The sequence below is a fragment of the Malurus melanocephalus genome, unplaced genomic scaffold, assembly GCF_030028575.1.
Source record: "Malurus melanocephalus ecotype Western Australia unplaced genomic scaffold, MMel_1.1 scaffold_17, whole genome shotgun sequence".
Classification (NCBI taxonomy): domain Eukaryota; kingdom Metazoa; phylum Chordata; class Aves; order Passeriformes; family Maluridae; genus Malurus; species Malurus melanocephalus.
The window spans coordinates 4422974-4438381 of NW_026623249.1; the positions used below are offsets into that span (position 1 = coordinate 4422974).

Sequence of the window (15408 nt, forward strand, 5' to 3'; positions counted from 1 at the left end):
CTGTGGTGCATGAGGAAATATTGAATCTCCRTATTTGCCACAAGCTCCCACATGGAAAACCTCCAAGGCTCTCTCCCAGCTACCTTCTGCCTCTGCTGTGTGACACTACCCTGATGAGCCAAAAGTGAAAGTGTCAAATTCAGCACTTCCGGCACACACTGTTCTGCTGTCACAGTGCTACAAAGAGAGTTGACTGTTCACCGACATAAAATCAATGCAGTAACAGTAATTTTTTTTTTTTTTTTTTTTTTTAAGAATAGGTAGAATAGAACAGACACTGTGAAAAAAAGAAACATTTTTATTCAGTTGAAAAGAAGTCATTTACTCAATCACATTAACTATGCTAAAAATGACTTTTTTCTGACTACACCAGCAGTTAAATATTTTCAGCACCAATTCATGACACATTAGTGACATTTATCACAACAGGTCTATTTCTTAATGTAAAGGACATACTAACTTCAGTAGCTGCTACTAGGAAAGGAGTAAGCCAGAAGGCCGCCCTTTCTTTCCAAATATTTATGAGTGAGAGTAGCAACTTCTAGAAATAAATAACTGCCAAATTATCTCCCAAATCTTTAAATCGATCTTTTAAAAATAGAGTTAAAATAGATATCTTAATATGAGCTATCATAGATTTTATTTTTATGTGCTGAATACTCCAAAATGTGAGTAGTTGAGCAAGCATCCAGTACATAACTTTTAAAATAGTTCTTCCCTCCCCACAATATCAACCCCATTTTTTTATCCATGTCATGCTGGTTAGATCCCTATCTCTAGTGACTTCCCAGTAAACACCACACTGTTTGATATCACTAGGATATGCTACCATCCTGTGAGTGAAAGAAGTCAGTGACCTGGTRAAATAYCACCAACTCACACGAACAGAAAATTCATCCAGTCATTGGCTCATTAACTCTGAACATCAAACAAATCTTAAGCTTTAGTTTTTCAAAGCCTTTGTGGTCTTCCTCTTGCTGGGCCAGTTCAGAAGGTCATCACKGAAGGCAAAACCGATGAAGGCAAAGAAACCAAAAAGCAGCAGATAGTACTGTCTCTGTCCTTTTAAACAAATCAAGTTCGCACAAAACAAAAGGAGACAAGGTTAAAATGAAGTTTATTCGTTTTTTTTGGTATTTTTAAGCTTTTTTTTTTATATAAAACTGTTTGTGAAACAGCTATTTTTATTCCCATGGCAGAGTGACCCCTGAAAGATGCACTAACCCCTTTCTTAAGGCCGTAACAAGAAAAAACTATGATTTTTTTTTTGTTGTTGTTTCTTAAACCCAATGTTTTAAAATTACATAACTTAAAAAAACACCCCAAACCTACCCCAAATTGCCACATAGTGTAGGCAGTTACACTGACATTCCCTCTTCCTTCCTTAGGAAAAGCAAAAACACAAAATTAAAAAAAAGGGCCAAGTGGATTCACTTCAATCAGTCTGAAGATACATTGACTCCACCAACATTCAGACTTCCTTTTGTTGCCCAATCTGGCAGATAAATTATGTCTTCCTCTCACCTGCCTTCCAAACTGAAGGCAGCTTCTTGGAATGATCTAGGGGTCATGTTGTTGCCACGAAGGGCAGATTCTCCCTTCTCAGTGTGGTACAGATGTTCCCACATCAGTGAGGTGTACAGGACCTAGCAAGCAGCAGCCACCTCTGACTTCGTGAGTCTCACAACYCAAGAGTCTGTCAAGCTTGCACTGCTAGTAGTGTTTCTCAAAAATGGAAACCTCCCTACCCCTCAGACACAGGTACTGACACCCCATCACCTGCAACCATCCAAGCCTTCCTCTCACACCCTAGAATTTATCAGTATTTTATATGACTTTTAAAATTGAACTTCAGCAGATATTGTGAAAAAGAAAGCAAGGGAAACAGAGACAAGTCCTGTTTGGAGTAGCCCCAGTTTTGCCATTCTTTCCCACAAAATGTTAGGCTCCACATGCCTAACTTTAATTTTGGAATTAATACTTACTTTAGCTATAGGTTTCCTTTTTAATTTATATGGGGGTTTTAAAATTTTAATCAAAAGCATCAAAAGGGATATAGCGCACCTTTCATTTAAAACAAAGTCTTTCAAGACTAAAAAATAGATCTTTATATATATATATATTTATCCCTCCCTCTTTAATTCCCCCCACCTGTTTCCTTTTTTCCCCTCCCCTCCCCATTGTCACTATGGAGATTGTGTCCATGGAAACAGCTGGTTCAGACTCCTTGGTCAGATTCTGTGATGTCATCAGTCTTGAGTGTGATGTAASAATTTATGAAGGAAGTGCTGGCATGGGCAGGCACGTCGAGAGGGGGCATGGCTGCACAGTGGGAGAAATTCCATTCAGTCACGAATGCCCACCACTTTTTATCTCAACAGCCTAACCTGAAAAACAAAGCCAAAATAATATTGGAATAGTTCCTTCCCTCCATCTGCAATCTGGCCCCTCAGGCTTTGGAAAAACCCACTCAGCACCCAACCACAGCAACGACATCAAAAGCTCTTTAGTTTTGTGGACTGATAACAGATATACACAACAGCGAGTAGTTCGTGAAAGTTAATCTATGTAATAAAAAGTTTTAGTTTAATCATCAGCAAAAAAAAATTAAATAATCCCAGTTCTGGAGGAAGTCTGGGATGACAGGATGGTCCATACCATGACAATGGCACAGAACTCTTACAGAACCTCTACCTTCAGCAGCCAGGCAGGAGGTCACTCACCTTGTGTCCTCTCCTTACATTGACTGTGAGAATGGGAAACAGAGGGGCCAAGCCCATGCCAACACGGTGACAGCTCCTGGGATGCCATGGTGCCCCACAGAGACTGGACCCAAATGGTTTCCCACAGGTCATCCTGCTACCATTCAACAGTGGCTTCCAATGAATATGTAACAGATAGTGAAACTAGTATCAAAATTACAGGAGTCCAGCTGCAAGAACCAAATTTGGGAAATGGCCAGATTTCACCAGCTGAAGTTAAAACTGTGATTGAACTAATTGGAGGGCAGGTGATATTTCTGCTGCATTTTTGATCTGTCATGTTTTGGTGGTGGAGACAGTTCATGGAAAGACTAAGCTTGTGATGTCTTTCAAGACAAATGTGGAATGTCCAAGTGCTTGGCACATGTTTCTCTCTGTCCAGAAATTCTGAGGTAGGAAAACAAACTTCAGGACTTTGTTAAGTTAGTGGAGGCTCAGTTCAAAAGAGAAACTACAAAGTTAAAATTTAATTTCTTTAAGTTACATTTCTCATTCTTAATCTGCACTGAGAGAAAGCAAAACTTGAAAAAATGTATTCCTTTCTTCCCTTCTCCCATAACACAAGTGAGCCCAGCAGCAATTTATTTATTTAGTAATGTTACTTTGATATGACTTAAGATAAATCCCTTCCTATCAGCTAGTGAGCTTGGGAAAAGGGAAAAAAACTTGCAATATAAGTGATGCATATGGAAAGCAGTTAATGGAATTAGAGGTGTGCCTGGGAGCAAAGTAACTCCCATTTTTGCTCATAGTTGGCAATTAAACTCCAGGAGCCCTAACTAAGTGTGATACAGAAGTCAATGCTGCTCTGATCATCAGAACACCAATTAGATTATATCCCAGCAAGCCCAACTCTTGGCTGCAAATCTCCCCCATCCAGGGGTGCCAGGCTGAGAGTGAGGCAAGAGTCGGGCAAGTACGTACAAAAAACAGACGGGCAATGCCGCGGAGCTCCAGCTGAAGAGGAAATGGGGAGCTCCCAGAGAGTTCAGGCAGCTGCCCTTTGTGGTTTCATTACTGTGCAACTGTGAGCCCTCACTGAAGGAGTGTCAAGGCCTGTGTTGCTGTCTCTGGCTCCTGTACAACTGCAGCTTGCCCATGCCTGGAATCGGTCCAGAGCATTAGGCACTGGCTCAGGGAAGAAACAGGCTCAACACAGAGAGAGTCCTGCCTCGTTCCTGGACAAGATCCARAGCACCAGACTCACTCTCACAGTCACTCTCCAGATCTGGACTTGATCCAAATGTTCTAGAGGCAACTGGCTCAGGGAGAGAGAAGCAACAAAGACAGAATACACTGACTTGCCTGGGTGTTATCTAACATGCAAGATTTTTCTTAACTTGTTAGGCCTAGGAGTGAACCAGGACTAAAACAGCCCGATAATCTCACACTTGAGTATCCATTTATCTTACACAAMGGCCAGCAGAAGGGCAGTTCCAGTACTACCTGGACTGCTACAGAATTCCCCTGAAGTTCTTAAATAACCACAGTAATACAACAAAAAAAAATTGTTATAATTGGATCTTCTAGATTTGCATGGCTTTTATTTTGGAATGCAAGATCACATTGGAGAACTTAATTTTCTAAGTCACTCTGAACCTCAAAAGAGGGTGGCTAAATAGGACCTTCTGATAAGAACTACTTGAGACAAAGTTGATTTGGAAAGAAATTATGCCACAGAGAGATGTCTAGAGCATACAATRGATACAGTGCAGAGATTCCACACCCTGCAAGATCTTAAGCCAATACATTCCTACRATATATCAAAGAAGAGCTAGCACTGGAAAACAATGCAGTGAACAAAGCTGTGTAAAAGTCTCTGGGACACATTAATGTTCACCAGTACCTTAAAGGAATGGCCCAAAAATCACCACTGAGACTCCCCTAGTGTTAAACAGCTCTAACAGGCACCTTGGCTGCACAAGTCTCATCTGGCTTTAATRTTATGAATTACACTGCCTAAAAGAGAAAAGCTTAAAGGGAATCCCAGTGACCTTTACCACAGAAGGAGAAAGCTACTCAAACACTGAATACTATTAAATATTGTTTGCATGGTAACTGTTAAAAGAACACTTCAAAGTCAAGAATGAATGCAATTAAAAATGAAAAATCACAGAACACAGCAGCTAAACCAAGTCAGCAGTTTACAACAGGTGTTTATATGGGACACTATCTGTCTTCTGCTACTGCACCAAAATCCCAGAATATTCCAATTAATCTCTCACCCTTCACAAAGGCAGCATTAAAAGTACTTCACAATTACTTTACTTGAAAAACAGGAAACGCTTTAAGGTAGGGKAGGTGCCTGGGAAGCAAGGGAACAGCAGTGAGGGAAGCTCCAAGAACTCATGTGAAAGAGCAACTTCACCTGCAGGATTGCAAGAAAAAGGCAGAGAAGCTTGAGTAAGAAATGCAACTGAGTAGTGAAATGAAGGCAAGAGACCTTCTTGGGCTGCAGTTTCATGGAAAGGCTGTCAATAAATACTAATTTGAAACCAAACACTTACTTAATTTTAATCCACTCTGTTGCCTTTGAACTGCAATGAACTTGCAATTGGTTAAGAAATCAGAAATCCCAACCTCATCCCATTCCCTGGGTGCTAACTCTCACCTCAGTGCTATTCCCTCTTAGTGCCAGTATACTTTCCCAGCCACACAGTGAACCAGATTAAGAAAATGGCACAGCTCTGATGCTAACGTAACAAAAAAGCAGTTTCACACAAGCTGAATTCTCCACCAAGTTCACACGTGGCTGTATCAGCACTGGGACTAGGCAAAGGAGGAGGCTGGAAAAGTGCAGTGGGGAACTTTGGGCACATTACCAAGTTATGGAATTCTCACCACTCCTAGATACAATTCTACCTTCTAGGCCCCGTGTCTGTTTGCAAAATGAATAAGCTGGGCTAAAAGAAACACAGTGAGCTCCTGCTAAGACTAATTTACTTATCCTTGTATCTATGTTTCCAGGAAACAGGGGAATCCTAGATTACAGTAATCCTGAACTCATCAATATTAATTATTCCTTACATATAAAATTTAAGATACTTTAATGAATTTATTTATATGGAAGCTTACTATTAACTACTCTGAGGCTTACCGAAAAAACCTTTAGATCCTTCTGGACTTGATACAAAAGGAGGTTTCTGCCACTGGTTTAGCTGAGAGTAATCAAGCTGTTGTAACAACTAACAMGCTTCGTCTTTCACTGCTTAATAGAAGGAACTGCTGCAGAAATACAAGAAACTGAACAGGATGGTAGCAGAGAAAAAATATTACAAATTTTCTGAATGTACACAAAAGCACCTTGATTTCTCACAGAAATGGGGAAGGCACTGGATTTAAGGAGCCACAGAAGGCAACAGGTGGAAACTGGAAACCTTCCCCAACTCACCTGTGCTTGCTTTTATATCCATTCCCAGGAATATAGTTCCCCCCTCACCCCCGCTCCGACTGCTCTGTGCTGAGGCTGCCTTTCACCATCTTGTTCTGCAAGGAGGGAAGAGAGCAAGGAAGGAGGGGCTGACGAACCAGCAAGCCAAACAGAGGAGGAAAAAGAAAATAGGGGAGAAACAGAAGACAGGGGTAGGGAAAGTGAACATACAGAAAGTGTGAGAGAGAAAGAGAAGTCAGTATTGGAACCAGACACAGGTTTTTCAGACAGAGTTTTCCCCCAGACAAAAGCAGGCAATTCCACAAAAGTAAAGAATTTGAGATATGAAAGCCTGGTTAATTTTATGAAACACAGAATTGAACACAAAAAGGTAGAGCAAGCTGAGAAGCATCACTTTAAAATTGCCCAAATAGATGGTTTAAGACAACCTAAGATGGCTGAGCCACCAAAAGGTGCGGTATCCCATTCCCTTTATAGCCTCCCTATGGCTCAGCATCCTTATTGGATCTGCTGCAACCTCACTTGCTGTGATGCAGACAAAGCTGGTTGGATGTGCCAGAGGAACCCTTCAAAAGATGATTAGTTTTCAGACAGCATTTTCCCTGTGATAAAAGCTGGTATTTTGCATAAGTAGCACATTCAGGACGTGGATGGTTGAAGCATCAATCCTGACAGAAGGAAATGGAAAAGCTCACCAGGGAGCACACAAAAAGCAGGACAAGTCCCTCTGGATTCAGCTTGCTTATGCCTTAAGTGTCAAGCACAGTTAAYGAGGCAAGAAGCACCTTTGCTCTCCAGGAGCCACTTATTGTGATGAAGAGTATTTACCGGTGTGAGGCACAGACTGCCAAAGGTTTAGAGGACCTGTACTGGGGGACTTAATGCTGGAGATTTATAAAGTTAGCTCTTCCACCCTTTAGCTAGAGAACAGCAGAGTGAGCTATGAGACAGTTACTAATTCGCTAACAGTGCTAAGCTGGTGTTACCTAAAAGCATCGCTTTCAATGGACTAATTTAAAGTCTTTCTTCCTCTCAATTGCTCACACTCGTATCATGCAAAAAATTGATGCAATTTGTTCTCCAGTCATTCTAGAGCAATGGTTTTGACCTTCCTGTTCCTGCCTTGTCACTGTCTGGAATTCCCCTTTCCAGCTATTACAATCGAAGTGTAAGAGCAGAGTGAGCCTATATTCTGCCCTGCAGAAGGATCTGGAACAAACCAGTAGTATTTAGTGAAACATGTGGTGAGGGCAGAGTCATAGCTAAGCAAAGAAAACTCTAATTGGCTTCAAACTAATGATTTGTGTCTTTACTAAGCAAAAGTCAACAAACTTCAGTGTCAAAGAAAGGCTGCTGGTGTTGAATTTCTGTTTTTGACAACAAAGAAAGTGATCTGCAGTGGAATAGTTTTGAATAGAATTCAAAATTTTATTGCCTCRTGAGGTACCTTTATGAACTTGGTGTTTTCCCTCTCCCATCCCCCAGTATTACTTTAGAAATCCATGTACCTTCTCAGAATTTTCTCTGGAAGGCTGGATTCTTTGTCTGAATCTAAACCCGTTCTTTCCTTCCATGGTTTGAGCACCATCACTGCAAGTGCTCACTTGCAGCAGCAGGGACCCAAGTCGTCTATGTAACATGATGTTTCCCTGGAATACTTCAGACAGTGGGCAGCAGCCTTCAAATATACAACCCTCTGTCATGGTTTAACCCCAGCTGGCAATTAAGCACCAGGAAGAAAACAACTATCCCATCGGAAACCAGGACACACTCCAATCATCTTTGGTCGAGTACCCAAAGTTGAGCAGAGGGTGGCACTTAGGCAATTACATTCCACAGTAAGGGGAGCTCACCCTTCCCATTTTTGTTTGGCAACATCTGCAGGTTCTTGTAGCCTTAATGCATTAATTTAAGGGTTCTATACATTGTCAACATTATTCCACAGTTGTGCAGAATAGTTTATTTTCTTTTATATGAAGAAAAGTAGGCCAATTCTGGATAAGAGCCTGAATGTGTACTGAATCTTCCAGCACATTTTAAATATGTGTGTATAAATACATCGCTCCGTGGTAGAACATTCAGAAAGGAACATGAGGCTAATTCCGTTTACAAAAGACAGATTAAGAATAATCTGTAAAGACAAAAGACCACCAGATGTCAGTCTAATTCTAGGCAGAGAAGAGATCCGCAGACAAGAACTAAATGGAGAYTAATCCCTGCTAGAAAGCAACAGAACTCTTTGTATTATCATTTCCTTTTCAGCACAGGCCATCCAAAGTCTTGCACAATTCCTGTTGTATTTAACTGGCAACAAGAACAGKTTTTTTTCTGGATACTTTTTGAGCATTTAAAACTGGAGGATTGGTATCCACAGCCTCCCAAGGATGTATCCTCTCTTAAGGGCTGGGAAGTTATTCCCAGCATTGTATCCCATTACTTATGAGTACGAGAGAGTACGTATTGTCTGTCTTGTGCACTCTTTCCATACAGACAGATCTTTGCACCACTGTGTCTGCAGGCTCCAGGGACGATTAGTTAAGGATGCCCAGACCCTGAGCAGAAGCAGCACAGGGGGCTTCTGACGAACCAAAGATGTACAGAACAACCCCATAGATACACTGAAGGCCAAGTGATTGGATTCAGTCCAGTTACTACTGCTAAACAACAACAAGGTGTTTCCAAAACGCAGAACTTTTCCATAAAGTAATTTTTCKTCTTCCTCGCATCCTCAGTAAATCCAAGGGGAAAACATGACAGTTCAGTGCAACATTTGAACAGGAACAGTGAGCAAAGTACTGATTCCATCACAGAACTCAGGAAATGAAGTTGAACTTCCTAAAGATTCATCAAGGATTTAAAGATGCACTGAGCAGATGGGACAAAAACTTCATCTTCTTAAACATGGTACTCTTCTTGAGTCGATGTTTAGCCCAGAATATACCACAAGCATGTATCACAGAATAATTAAATTAAAATCAYCTCTGAATACAGATGTTATCCAGGTATAAAATTACTAATCCAAATTCAGAAATCAAAGAGGGCAGCAAAAAAGCAGTTCTAATCCAGGAGAGGACTCTTACCTTGTGCTTGGGGCACCTCACTGAAAAATTCTCTTCGTTTAGTAAACAATCTAAGGAGGAGAAGAAAGCAATGTGTTACTTTTTTTAGTGGAAACCCACTTGAATAATACATCACATGTGTTAATCTTGCCTTACAGGTATACATTTTTCATTCAAAAATCTCTTCTAGAAAACTTTGTTATTAGCAAGTTCATCCCTTCCAACCCCAGAGTTTTAGGAAACAGAAATTAATGAACACCCCAAGTGACAATATTGCCTGCATTACTAAGTAACCCCAGGTTTCCCTGATGCTCTGTATRCAGTAAGAATCACAATAGCAAGTCTACAAATCTTGCATCCCACCCTGCTTCAGCTATTCCAGCTTTCCCTGCTTTAGCACAAGGAAGATGGACACATTCATCCAATCTGAACAAACAATCCCTGCTTTTCATAGTATAATCACTGCTTTTCACCCTTATCCCAAAGCCCTGCCAGCACCAGGGGGAGAAATGGAGTGTCTCTCTAGGTATAGGTGGATACACTTTATTTGCAATCCCAAATCCTGGTAATCAGTTTACAATGTGACACTATGTCTGCAGTCAGGTCATTCATGTTGTTCTTACACTTCCATGAATCATGAATGTGAAGCTCCTACAAGCTAAGAAATAGTTAATTATTTAAACCTACTACGTAAAGTGGGGCACCCATGTGGAACTGCTTATTTAGGAGCAAATTAAGCAATACTGCCATTTGAAGAGCATTTACTTACCAGCATTGCCAGAGTACGGATTGCTTCTCTTCACACCCCCCCTCCCAGACTACACCTCTAAAGGATGTGAATTGGCAGCTCCCAGAATTTCAGCCACTGGMAAAAGCACTCCCCTCAGCTGCCTCCCCTGGGCACCCTGAACTGCAGCGTCACCTCTCAGCCTGCCCAAACGCCTTGACCCTGCTCTTTTCCAATCACCTCTTGCACTGGAGGCTGACCCAAGGCTGTCACCTCGTCAGCAGGACCAAGCACCCATCACCACCTCAGTGGGACCAACACTGCCCAGGAGAGTTCAGCCAGATGCTTGCGACCTCCTGCCTGCTCCACCCCAAGCCAAGAGCTCTCAAGTAGAGAAGTGCAATGGTAACTAAGATGTGTTAATTTAAAACGCTCTTAAGTATGTAGCATAACCAGGGCTACCTGCTGTTTCAATCTGCTGGAAGAGTTTAGCAGACAGCAGGAGACTGGAAGTAAAGCTTGAGGGAAAAGCTTTCTAGATACCCAAGCTTTGGCAGAGCATCTCTCTGGTACGGAATGCTTATGTTTCAACATGAATGCCGCTGGCCTGAATCAAAGGGAAACAGCATGCAATAGGCTAAGTTACTTGAGAGACTTTAGCAAAGGGGAGCAAAACCCTTAATCCTGCCACAGGTAATTTCAAATGCAGCATTAGCAAATCACAGGAAATAAATAAAATGTTTTCTCATTATAAGGGCAGGAATCGTACATTTAGACTACAGCATGAATTATCACTGCATAATACAGCAATCATCAAAAATATACAGAGCAATCATCAAAAACATACACAGTATGTTAGAACARGATGGAGTTTTTTTCTTTCTTGGAAACCAACACTGGTAATGAATGCAGTTTTTTAGCTAGTACATCAAAAAAGGAAGATTGTACAAGGATCAGGAAGAAGTGCCAGAAACTTTATACCTCAAGCCATGTATGGAGCTCAATTTCTTACTGTGGTCAGCATTTTTGCTGCAAATACTAATAGCAAGTCCAATTAATAGCAAATTTTTTGTTTCTGTTAAACGACTACTATGAAAAATGTCATCAGTATACTGTAGAAAATCAGCTGAATACCAATAAGGCAGAAATTGTTCATCATTACAAAGCTGGCCTGGATTCTGGTTAGCAGTTCCAAGTATTTTATATAACAGATTACGATTCGTCATGAAGTCAGCAGACACAGAGCTATGATCAGCTCATTGTGGCACAAAGGGAAAAGAACTGAGACTTGTCCTTGTTTCCACAGACTTTTCTCCATAAAGTAGTCAGCGAAAACCTAAAACATTTTTAATAGAAGCAATTATTCTTCTGTAAGCTTCATACTTCCATCTCACCCTCTGTGTTCTGCCTGTTACTCATCTTTAATGATACTTGTGAAGACACAGGATTTCTGTTCTCTGAAAATTCATTTTATTTTGCTGTTAGTCTTTTCCTAATTTACAGTCAAAAATCTTCTATAAATGGAAATGCTTGTGGTACATGTTGTAGGGACAAGTGTGCTGCAACTCTCAGGATCTGACTCCAGGTTGGGAGGAACAAGCGGAGGGAGAGGATATAAAATTTCAGAAAACAAAGATCCTGTTTCCATGGAGACATCCCTAGGACTAAGTTATCTTGAGACATCAGAGGCTCTTCATAAATTTGGACAAACGAAAAAACGAACACAGACAATATTAACCACAGTCATTTCCATACAGAAATTACCAAAGTGRCACTACTGTTGATTTTTATGCAAATGGTTAAGAATATTCAGCTCTCTGGCACCCTATATTGACAAAGATTATTTTCTGTGAAAGGAGATTAAAAGACAGGATGAATTAGGCTATATAAAAGCATCCATATGTACAAACTGGCAAGTTATGAAGCCACATGCCTTGCATAGCACTCAATTAGCAACAGCAGGGCAAAGCCTGGCTCATCATCAGGGTGGGACAGGACAYAGACCATCGGTGCAGAAGCCACAGCCCAGGTCACACCCCAGGGCTGCCTTCAGTGCTGTCAGGAACTGAAGTCGTTTTACTTTTCCACCCCCCAGCCTTTTCCCAAAAACCTACTGCCTTTCATATGAGGCACAGTAACTGAAAGGGGACCAGCTTCTAACCCACAGGGACACCAAGGCAGAAACACTTCAGCTCACAACTGCAACTACTACAGTTTACAACATGAGTACTCTCTCTCACGTAAGGCATGGTCACTTCCAGGGATGCTACAGGAGTTCAGACAAACACCAAGTATGACTCAACATACCATTAAACACACTCCAGCAAGTGCTTTCTGTTTGGCTGTATTTTTTTTTTAGATACAAAACCAGTCATCCATATTCCAAAAGCCTGAAAGCCCTTATAAATGTTAACACAAACGTCTGAGGATTCAGAACAGATCTGTGACAGATCCTAAATAAAGCGAGGTGGCACCATCCTTCAAAGCAGCACAGTTGACTTCAAAATGAAACCACCACTGAGCTCAAGGAAGCTGAGAAGCACCAGTACAGTTTCACTACAGAAAGGCAGTAGAACTGCAAAACCAATAAAAAAGGTTTATAGGCAGACAGTGGGCTAAGCAAAGAGAAAATAATGTTGATTTATGTCCCCAGGAAGCCTACATTTTCTGCTTGGGCATAAATGAAAATCAGGTCTTATGCCATATAGCTTGCTTATTTCTTTTACACAGATTTATTGGCAGAGTGTCTATAGATTAAGACAGTTTGATTACAGCCACAGATAAAACTAACTGCAAACAAGGTCTTTTACTGTCACACCATTAGGCTGAAATCTTGAATGCTGGGAATCTACTTCAAGTTGGGGCTCTTTTATTTGTTTTGGTTGAAAACTTCAGCTAAAACAGCCCAACGATTTCCTTAAAACTCTTTCTTGGAAAAAAAGTTATTCTGCCCATWTTAAACATCCCAGGAATTTTCCTTTGAAAAGCTTCACAATATCCTGATTTTCAGTTGGATCTGGATTTTAGCTAAGGCATGCCCTTGCCAGCTACCACAAAAACAGCAAGTGTAACTACTTGAAATATGATATGGGGATTTTCATGTGCACATCCTCAGGAGAGGCTTCCTAAGTTTAAGTAGCTAGGTACTTTTTAAAATTTCACCAATTATACTTCTGCTTGGGCATGAACACCCCTCTCCCATAAATGAACCTCTGCYCTCAGATTCAGGCACTAGACCCAAAAGCAGTGAAGCTGTCGGGGACATTTCTAAGGTTCAAGCAAYCCAAAGAAAGAAAGTGACCATTTCAAAACTGCAAAATGGGAAGCAGTAGTCCAGCAGGCAGAAGTGAAAACAGCACTCAGAAAGACAGTCAAGATGCAGAAGAGTGAAGGCTAGCAGGAAGAGACCAGTACTAGAAGTGAGGAGCAGGGGAATTAAGGATGAGTGCCAGCAGGAGGCTAAGACTACGGATAAGAAATGACTGGAATAAGGCATAGAAAGGTGAAACAGAGAATATAAATATATATTTATATACAAGATATATATATAAGAACAATATACAAGAAMAAACCAGGACTAGCAATGTGAGGTGTGACAAGGAGCTAAGTGAGGAGAACCAAATGGTAGTAACAAATCCCAGAGAGGAAAAMGAGCCAGAAGCAAGAAAGGAGAGAAGAAGGTGAAGTAAGAGCAGAGAGGAAGAAGCCAGAGAGACAGAAAACTGGACAAAGGAAAAGTCAGAAAGAATTAGGAGAAACTGCATCTTTTAYACAAAGAGACTGGAATAAGAAATTTGTGAAGAGGAGCCTTCAGATATACACATGAAGAGGAAGAGAGAGATAGGATAATTAATTTAWAACACCCCCAATGAAGTCTTTTGTTCTCACTAAACCATACTCTCCCTGGAGTGAAACCAGAGACTCCCCAGTGTTACCAACTCCTCCTCCATTTTTTAAGTATGTTAGTGAAACTCACAGTCCAAGTATCCCATCTCCATGCAGCTCTTGCAATTTATTACTCAAATTTGTATTACTCAAAGRAGGGAAATTAGCTTGGAATTGTGCACTCCAACAGATGGCTATATGACAACATGATGTCTCACAACAAAATGGAATGAAGTAAGCACAGCCTCAGAACTTGAACACAAAAAGCTACTCTAAAAAAATCTCACAGGTTGCAAAGTCAAGACAAAAGTGAAAAAAGCCAAATTTAATCTGGACCAGTTCTATGTATTATATAGTAAATATATTAAATTTAAAATGAACTAAATACTRTAATTAGATACTATTTTTTGTACACGACACTGCCTCCTCCATGCATGACACAGAACTGCTTTTGGGAATTGGTCATGATTGTTCAGTATATTTCTCATTTTGGAGGGTCCTATACTTGCTGAAGTGGAGTAGTTAATATATCTGAAGATAAAGGRCAGTATCTCAATTTTGGTATCTGTATTTAGAACCCAGAAAATGCTACACATTGTATCTCTAGTACAAAAAGAATTTAAATTAAGCCCAGGAACTATTAGGAACATTCAATATAATTTATTTTGTTTTTTTCATGGAACTGAAATGGGCAGGCCACAAACCAGAAACAAATACATACTAAACAAAACATGAATGCCAATCTGTTTTTGTGTGTCTCAAACACACTCAAAATCAAGTTTATTATTCTTCATGAAACTGTCAGGCATGACAGATATGAAYATCATAGAAAATTTCCCAGTTCGACTTTCAGAACTGAGAAGTAATCATTTGCTGTAAGTATGACACAGATCCAATGTATGTTCAYGAATCAGTGCTCTTCCATCCTACAGGATGAAGTAGGGCCTTATGGAAAGAGATTCAGCCTTTAATTAGGTGATTACTRCAATATACATTCATAAGAGACTAAAATTACACTTACATAGACATCCTTATTTCTGGGGTTTTCTTTGAGTATGTAATTCTTTGTAACCTGAACAATCTTTCCTTCATGTAAAGTCAAAGATTCTCTCTACTAGTAGTACTGTGGTACTAGTAGTATTCCACTGCAATACTAATTTAATAAGAACATTCCTAGTAGGATAAAATGCAGATCTCAATTAGAGTGGGACTTCATAGTGAGAAGTGCAATGCAGTCATTCAGAAAGGACCAACGCTACTTCAAATACTTTAACATTTGGAAAACAGCATAAAATGGGTGGTAAAAARTGGGTTGCTGTGGAATTGGAACAACAAACAGGAAGTTTGCAATTATTTGCCAGTCAAGAGTTGTAATCTTAATTCCTTTCTTGTCTGTTATCAGACTGAGTTTTGTATGGCAGGAAAAGTGAGTTACAGGGGACTGGAATAGTGGGATATTAATTATTCCGAGGTTGGATTTTTTTCATCCAAGAATAAAGTTTATCTCCTAGAAAAGCTGTCACTACTGTACAGAACCCAGCAACCCACAAGCCCAGGCATATAGCTGGAAGTAGTATCATCCAA

At 40.4% G+C, this 15408-nt stretch overlaps 1 protein-coding gene across 2 annotated transcripts in view; it reads right to left on the reverse strand.

The window, feature by feature from the left end:
- Nucleotides 1-280: 280 nt before the first annotated feature.
- The window catches only part of TCF20 (transcription factor 20), a 134914-nt gene continuing 119786 nt past the window's right edge, over nt 281-15408 (reverse strand). Inside the window, exons 5-7 of one of the 2 annotated variants that reach the window (XM_057389325.1) lie at nt 9234-9283; nt 6154-6281; nt 281-2387 (exon numbers count right to left, since the gene is read on the reverse strand). In XM_057389325.1, the coding sequence (XP_057245308.1) occupies nt 6198-6281; nt 9234-9283 (134 nt within the window). In that variant the 3' untranslated portion in view covers nt 281-2387; nt 6154-6197. The remainder of the gene's footprint in view (nt 2388-6153; nt 6282-9233; nt 9284-15408) is intronic. The other variant, XM_057389333.1, reaches the window with a different exon arrangement.